Here is an 8,852-nt window from a genome sequence, read left to right as displayed (position 1 = left end):
TTCCCTTTTTTTTTTCTGTGTTTTTTCCGTCTTGGGTTCCTTGAACGGGCTCATGAGTAAAACTCTCATCCTATCTTCAATCGCCTCATTCATCGCGATGATCGTTATAGTTACGTTCTGTGTCAATGTCGGAACCATGAGACGTGTATGTAAGCTGCGCCTTCCGGTGCCAATGCAGCCTGATAGTCTCTTCAGAATAGGCCTTAAAACAGTTAGACATCATACAGACCGGGCCTAAGGCAGAACTGACATAACATAAAGCCAAGGTTAGATAGAAGCGAGCTCAGTGCGCAAGGCGCAAGTCTATATTCACAGAAACGTAGAAGAATGCCTGGCCGTCTATGTGTACGGCCAGAGACTACGGGGAGCGAAGGCATAGTAGTTGTTTTAGAAACGGCGCGGCGGCGATAGTCTATTGCGGATCAGTTAGGGCACTATGGACAGTGTGTGTGTTGATTGAGCTACAAACCACAGCTCTGTTAGTGCCTCTAGTCGTCTCACGGTTGTGGGTAGGAGAGCACCCGACTGCTTTAGTACCTACAGTGCCCCGCCGCCATAATGGCGTCCGCTCACAATGGATCATTAGCACCGGATTTCGCAGGTCGTTTGTTCAAAGACACTTCGAGCCACTATCAAGCCGTGCCCGTCGTCACTTTGACCACCTCGTTCCCTCTAAGACCCGACATCTGCCCCTATGTGTGGATTCGGCGGAGGAGATGATTCCTTGTTTGGTGGCGGCCGCTGGACATGTATCCCAGGGGCCGAGAAGATGCACAGCTTCTGCGATCGTCTGGACTGCGACTTCGACGCGGTGGGATCTTTCCTCAACAGGGACGTCCCATTTCAAGGACAAGCTCACATCCACGATTTAGGTCCGTAGGGGCCGACCCTGGACAGCATCTACCTCTAAGCCTGGCCCTGAACCGACTTAAACCACGACGGTCACACATCCCTATTAAGTGGAATAGGGACGCGGGCTCCGGATTGGGTGGAAATATAACACCTAGCCGCTTGCCCGGTTGCTTCCACCGGAAGCCAATCAACGAGCTACTGGAGGCGCGGCGCCAAAGTGCAAACCAGTAGAGGCCAACAGCCCTATAGAGACTCCTCTTCTTCTGCAGCCCGCCAGGAGCGGGGGCCTGATACAGCTCTGGGCATGTACTGGACGAATTTTCGGCGACGGCCGCAGCCTCTGGCCCGGCTAGTCGGCTTATATCCGCTGGCGGGAACTTCTGTTACGCAGGCGTTGTTCATCAACGCAAGGGCATCGGTGCAGTCAACGACACGAACGCCGAAGCTCTGGATAATGAGCCTGTTTGTGACCGTGGGATATCCATGGCAAGCACCTTGTAGATGCTTTGCAGCCTCGGCGAGGGCGTGTTGTCTGAAGCGAATGCCGTGTTCGTCGCAGCTAACACGCGTCAATATTCCCCCCTCGGACCTGGTTCCGCCGCATCGGCCGCTAGCTCATAGGGAACGTACCTGATGATGTAGAAGAGTCCATTAAACTTGATGATCATGCTCTTGGCCCCGGCGGCATTATAGCGGCGAACCTCGTCGATGGTGGTCGTTCGAGCCTCGGCCCTCTGGGCGGTGAGTCGCGCGCGCTTCGGCGCGACGTTCGCGGCTGAAGGCTGCCTGCGCTTCGCCGCACTCCGCCCACACTGCCGAGCCAGCCCTTCTGACGCGTTTGTCACACTCCCGACGAGATAGGTCGAGGCCGTCTCATGGCCTAGGCACGCGAAGCGGTGTCTGTCACGGCCAGTACTCTGGCAGGCCTGCTGGACCTGCGGAGATGGCAGCACGACGACGGAACCGGGCGCGACTTCATGGAAGGCTCCCGAGGCCGCTGTGGATGTCCCGGGCGGACCGTCCGGGGGGGGCCGAGCCCCGTCCTCCGGCGGGGATCGACATACAGCGGCCGACGGTCTCATAGTCAGCCCTCCGACCGCGGCAGGAAGCGAGTGTGTCCGGGGCGCGACGGCATTGTGGGGTGCGGCAACATCGGATCCTCCCCCAAACTGAAGGTCGCTCGCCCGACCTGTCGCTCGGGCGGGAGGTTTGCGTTCCGGGACGCCTTCGCCCCACCCCAAGCCGACTATCGGCATGATCTTGCTCGATAATGGGAATCGCCGGTGGTGGTGTAAGAACACCTCTCTCTCCTGCCAATCGACAGTCTCTAATGACCGGTCGCGATCCAGTTGGATCTGTTCGAGACGCCCGTGCCGGATCTCACCTTGATAACGGCATAATAGTTCGACGACATCTGAGGGCAACACCTGACGGCTGATGAATTGGGCCTGGTTTGCCAGGTCGATTCGAACGCTCTGCTGCGCGCGATCGCAGGCGGCCCTAATACGTTCTCTTGCCTCCTTGAACTGCAGCCTGTTGCTGTCCAAGGTGGCGAACCAAGTGTTCCGCTCCTGCTCCAGTGACTCGCGTTCGTTCTGCTCCCGAGATCCGGGATCAATACGGCCGTGTGTTAGCATGCCGGCGGTCCCGCGGTTGAATTCGAACATTGGTAGCGGGTTATCTATCGTTAAGGTGAGGTAGCAGTGGCTGAACGTGAGCTGTGTGTCGGTCTGGGCAGTAGGCTGATTCCCATCCAGCAAACCGCGGATGCCCAGCCCGGTCTCCCTACACCCGACCCTCGCTTCTCCTTAGCGACGGGGCAATGCGCACATAAGAGATGGTCCAGGCCAGACGGTCTCGGCGGTTGAGCTGCCGCGTTCGAAGTCGGCGATAGCGAGGAGCCTCCCGACTCAGCGGCCCTGCTTAGATATGTCAGATACAATCGAGATAACCTCAATCACAGGATCAGAACACCATATACCTTTCAGCTAACAGAGAAGCGCAGCTGGGGAAGTAAGGCCCCGGAAGGGAGAGCTGGCCCTCGAGAGGATAGGGGGAGCCCAGTCTAAACGAGCTTCCTAACAGACACCGTAGTTGAGGTAGGAGTGGATACGGAGGTAATAACGACAGAATAGTCCGCTTTGCTCCTGTGCGTGTCTGCTGCTGCTGCTGCTGCTGATGATGATGATGATGATGATGGAAACTGACGGCGATGTCCTCTGCTAAATCGGATTGCTAAAGGCCCGCCGCGCGCCTTATGTCGCGCGAAGCTTTTTCCAGCGTGTGAAGTGTGGTGATGCTGGACCCCCTGCCTCATGGGGCCCCTCCCCTGCCGGCGGTCCATGCCGGCGGTCCCTGCCAAGCGACATGGGGACTAGCCTCCACTGTACGGATACATGAAGAGCTATACATAGTATGTGGACTGGTAAGTAGTTAAGCTAGCTGGGTCGGCGGCTGGTAGCACCCATAGCTCCATGAGACCCATTCTCCTGTATAATTACCTGCGGCTAACTGAACCTGCGACCCCATACAAGAGATGAGCTCGTGGCGGCGTCCAGCGAGCATTTACCCGAAAGACTGAGATGGTTCGACGATGCAGGAAACCTGCGGCGCGAGCGAGATACCAAGGGGTCCTTGGCAGCACCAAGTCCCATTCCTCTATCCTGCTGGCCATCACGCCTGCCGTCAAACCTGATGCGACCCATTAACTTTATCCGTAGACCAGCCCTCACTACCCGAAGGACCTATCTTTGCCCACCCGGGAGCCCTCTGAATGGCCCCGCGCATGGATGCAATTTTTTCTGGGCCTCTGGCGCCCGACACCCTGGAATCCATTGTTCTTCGGGTCGGCGTGCATAGAGTATAGGCACGGGTAGTGAGTGTTGGCATTGAGAGTCGGGGGCTGGTGCCGTAGCTGCCCGCACACAGGCCGCGGCCGCGGCGTAGCCGTACGGATCCCCGGCAACCCTGTCCGTTCGATCCGTCCTGGATACTCAAGGTCGTGTCCGTATCATCTAGCTGTCAACGCCCCAAGCGTCCGAGCCGGACCTACAGCCCGGAGCGAACGGGATATCCATGCACAGGTTAGCCTCTCGGCGGGCTAGTCGCATTGCAACCTGGGCAAGGATTGCCCGAGCTTGGACAGGGCCGCCTGGGGATTCGTACCCGGCACACTGCCCCACAAATGTTTCAGACGGGCGTCTGTTGACTTTCTCGGCCTATACGATCCTTGTCGATCGTGAGGCCGTCGTTGACAACAGTTCGGACCTTGCCGCTGCGGGCGCCCTGATCTGACCACTGTACGTACCTTAATACGATCACCACACAACGAAAGCTGCTGTAGAGTAGAAGGTCGGACAAGGCTTGGCGTATTGACGTCGGATATATGGTTACATATACTTATATGAATATATATAAATATATGTATTTATATATGCTTACACATATGTATGTATGAAGGCGAGGCGGCTAAGCAAACGTCGTACGGTTCCCCTCCTCCGACCTCATCCCTCAAAACAACCTCAGCGAACGTACCTTCTCAGAGCCCAAATGATCACATCCCCGAGCCTCTGACCATTAACCATAACTTACCCCGAAGCCTAATCTTCAACTAACCCCCACCAGCCCGAAAACGTATATCTTCTTAGCCAAAACCACTCTGAATTAATCCGCGTATTTATGCGACTTTTCTTCGAATTTTGCGCCCGGTTTAAAGACATTCTTCTTCGGTCGGCGTGCAACGGGCGCGCCGTGGGTGGTATCGGCCGCCCGTGTGGGGCACCTAGTATGGGCCTGGTACCGTGGCTAGCCTACGCACAAAGTTGTGGCGTGGCCGCACGAACACCAGTTTTCATCCGTTCGGATAACTCTACAATGAGCAGGAAGTCCAGGGCTGCCAGGCGTTCCGCAAGATTAACGCCGGTTGGTCGTAGGGCTAGGGTTGCCTGACCTGCTTGGTAGGGTCAATACTAAAACGCCGCTACACTAGGTAGTCAAGCAGGGGTCTTGCTCGTTGGCGGTCTGTTTGGCTTCTAAGGAACACCTCAACTGTCAAGTGACTAGGGGCCGCGCAAAGCGAACAGAAAGACGGATGAGATACATACGCTGCATGGAGCTTGCGACAAGTCGAGCTCAGTGTAAGTAGCAGTTGAGTCGACGGCTACCGTCGCCTCGCGCGTCGCTCTCTACTTGAAAGACGGGTATGGACTGCGGTCTCTGCTACAGCCCGTCTGCCCGGGTTGATGGATCGGACTCGGCATTGCTTTCATATGCACTTCGCCTGACTTATCTCGCCCGCGAGAATTTAGGTCGACCAGATAACTATAACTCACAACCAGACCCTATGAACTAGATGACACTCAGTGATGCTTGTAGGTGTTCATTATCCTTCGGAATGCACGATACAGGGCGGTAGACCCCGGCTTCTACGCCCAACGGACGGACGGGGTGTCCGCAAAGCACGATCATATGCGCAGGGTATACAGGTATTCCAACACAGAAAACGTTGACGCATTCACCTAGTAGACCTTAGAATGCCCCATGTGGGAGAGGGACTTCAAAGTTCAGACTGGCTAGCTTAGGCCCAAAGAAGCCACAGGTATATTCGGCTCACCGCCGCCGCAACAGCAAATCACCTTCGCTGAAATAGACCCGGCGACAGATCACACACCCTGACGCCAACGCCGACGCGCACAACGATCCTTTCGGTGATAGCCGACGTCACGTGAGTATTGCTGGGATGTATGTTGCGTCCACAGAAATCATGAGGGACATGTCGAGGATCGCAAGTCGGACCCTTGGGGTGGCATGTGACGTCACTATCTTGTTACCTCAAGAGTCACTCTATAAGTAGGCAGAAGCTTGGCGTGCATTCTATACAAAGACCCATTTCTTTCTCTCTTTTCTCTCTGAAACCCTCCCCCCCCCCCCCCCCCCCCCCCCCCCCCAACACACACCATGTGGATATGCTTGATGTGGTAATTGAGCTTGGATGCTTGTCGATAATGCCTTAACAACATAGCTACACATCACTTGGGCGATGTTTCCATGCTTACTATAAGGGATTGGGTAGACGGAACGGAGAAGCCCGGGAGCAGCTCGGCCAACGGAGGCCGGAGGGCCGGAGAGGCCTGCGGGTCAGGGCACAGAACCATCCACAGAGAGGACTTGGCGAGTACTCGTTGAAGGCTGGAAAAAGCGAATCCTCGAAGAAGCAAGCAAAAATAGCGCAGCAATACCATACATACCTTTTAGGTTCTGCTTCTATCAGTTTGACCTAACCGTGGCCCGTAGCCCCTAAATACCTTTACACTTACGCAGTACGTACCATGGAGTATGATTAAAGCAATGTTTCAAGTGAATCTAGCTACGGAGGGTGCGCGATTGCTGAGCAACATGTTGTATGCCGAGATGAAAGTCCTCGCTAGGGGTCCACGCAGTTCACTACTGAACTATGTCTACTTACTATTCACTAGATGTAGCTCCTAGTACGCAGGTATAGCTATAGAACCCAGGTACAGCAAGAGACATAGAGTAGGCGCTTTTTTGAACTCTTCTCTACTTCTCTATATCGGGGTGTTGGTATACATGTACGCTAGCGAATCATATATTAGATCCTGCCTAGCCCCCGGTTCTGTGTCAGGACGTTTGGGATTTGTAGCATTGTGAACCATGCAAGACAGCGAAGGATTGAACCACATCCACATTGGAATCTCACGTTCACTGTCTGTCACTTAAAGAAACCAAGGACAGGCGCTGGAACCGCATCCAGTGATGTAGCCTCCTAGCTTTGCGGTCTCATACCTATCTCGCCAAGTATCGTTCCCAAGCCTAATGTTATGTTATAGATAGAGCGGCTTGTGTGATAAGTTGCTAATATAACACTCGAGGGCCTCACTCAATCAACGTGGGCGTCTCTCTCATCTATAACGTAGGTCTACAACGCCTGTCTTGTCAGACCAGTATGGGATCCCCCAACCTAGTTCTACCCTATATAGTACCGGAAGACGGAGAGGGAAAGAGAGGGAGAAAGTGGGGGAGATTGATGCCGCTCCCAACATCTTCATACTAGCTCTCCACGCTGGTTTGGCACCAGTGGATGACCTAGCGAGGCCTTGGGCTGACCCTCAGAGACGGAGAGGGGCGGATTTTCCCTTTTCTCAGTCCATGCTTGCGTGGTGCTGTAAAGTGGGACTGGTCCCGTCCGCTCCACATTCCCGATCGCAGAATAGGCTAAACCGACCTGAGGGACTAACAAGAAACCGCAAGTGTATTAGGAGAAAAGCTTTACGGCATTGGGATTTCATGACATGCTGCGTCTGGCCGCCTCTCTCGTCTTACGTTGTGGGATATCTGATTTCTAACCCCGTTCATCCTACCCATGGGTTCCTTTCCTTATTTCAATCCCCACGTCACATATAGTAACTCGGCATGCCTATGGTAGACGAATAGGAACGACGAAATATCATAGACACCGTCCTGCCCTAGCAGACCTCGGGCTTGATTGAGAAAGGGTCAGCAACTTGCCCAGCCTTCCAGAGTCTGTCTCACGGGACAGAGACCAGTTCAACATATGGCTTACAAGCGCTGGACCGTCCCTATCACAGCCCCTAGCACCTTCAGCCGTCGTTAGGGACACATCGCACATTACAAATTACCGAGTGGCCCTGACCATCTCGACATAGTACGTCGCGTTGGTGTGTACTGTGTGTGAGCGCTGGAGTGCATGAAGGTCGGAGACCTTGCTGCGTCACTCGGCAGCGGAGTATGGAACACCCCCCCGGCCGGATGCCACGTAGGCGAGGCAGCAAGCAGCTGGCACCGGCACATGAGGACACCAGGGTCTCCGGGCAGCCGGTCGGCGAGCTGCATGTAAGAGGCATCGCCGGCGCCTTTGCCGTCCTATTGTCGCGCCTTCCTGCTCTGGAGACGCTTGAGATACGGACCTTCGACCGGGCCGGGCATTAGCAGGGTGATAGACCGGCTACGACACTAGCACTCGGAGACCTTACAGTCTTGCTCCTACGTCGGATGATACTTTCGGCCAATAGTGCCAGGCTTATAAACCGTGAGGCGGCTAGCCGGATTGTCGTGCCATTATCCGGCCGCAGGCACCACCGCCAGGTTCGACTTCCACATCAGCGTAGGCGCCGTGCTTTGTATCTTATGACGGACGGCCCCCGTCGGCAACTACGCTAGAATAATTGGTCCTGAGCAAGGTTGACCTCTGCGAGGTAAGCGTGAGCCGGCTGCCCCGCCCGTGCGTGCCCGAACCTCAGGATTCTCCGCAGGGAGGATATCATCGACGCCGAGCACACACCGTCGTAGGCCAACATACACGCCTTTCGCACTTCCTTCGAGGCTTGTGCGCCCTCGCTGGGAGATCTCCTTCAGCCTGATCCTGTGGCTATGCGGCTTCGGTGTGTCACCATATCACCACCCGCGCTGCTCAGATGGGAGATGGAAAGCTTGGGGAGGCTCGCCGACGTGCTCCGTGCTAGCATGGAATACCCGATGTTCTTCTAGCGATATTCCCGAGGGGACAGCCCGATCGTACCGTGGTAGTATTCGTTCGAGACTTAGAACATGTAACATATGGCTCCTAGGCTGTCAAGCTTGAGGGAGTCGAAGGTGGAGATATAGTCGGCAAGTGAGACATCATAGGCCGAAGCGTTAGGGAATAGCATGCATCGGCTCGGGAGGTTTACGGTATAGGCGTCATCACTGCTTGGTTGGGGGGTGGGGGGGTTTCGAATTCACACCGGTAACCTTCTCAAACGCACGCACAACCCTAATTATCTCACTAATAGCCTTTGACTCGCCTGAGCTTTGATGCTGCTATCCGTACGTCGTGTGGAAAAGGAGGGGAAAGAAAAGGATAAAGCGGGGAGAGTCCCCGCACAGGCTAAAGGGGGAAAAAAAGGGAAGAGAGAGAGAGAGGAGATCATGCGTGCGCAGCTTGGCTAGTGCTGGGGTGAAGCTGTATGGCCCGTCAGCTGACA

General features: G+C 55.3%; 1 protein-coding gene across 1 annotated transcript; it reads right to left on the bottom strand.

Moving 5' to 3' along the window:
• Nucleotides 1-1,095: 1,095 nt before the first annotated feature.
• CGCA056_v011547 (uncharacterized protein) lies at nt 1,096-2,519 on the bottom strand (the record flags this gene model as incomplete). Its single annotated transcript, XM_037326793.1, has 2 exons — nt 1,096-1,411; nt 1,483-2,519. 2 exons carry the CDS (start codon nt 2,517-2,519, stop codon nt 1,096-1,098), a joined length of 1,353 nt encoding a protein of 450 aa, XP_037174904.1.
• Between the last annotated feature and the right edge of the window lie 6,333 nt (nt 2,520-8,852).

The sequence above is a fragment of the Colletotrichum aenigma genome, assembly GCF_013390185.1.
Source record: "Colletotrichum aenigma strain Cg56 chromosome Unknown KSG_Cg56_contig07, whole genome shotgun sequence".
In the NCBI taxonomy this organism is placed as follows: Eukaryota; Fungi; Ascomycota; class Sordariomycetes; order Glomerellales; family Glomerellaceae; genus Colletotrichum; species Colletotrichum aenigma.
This window is presented reverse-complemented; position numbering and strand designations above follow the sequence as displayed.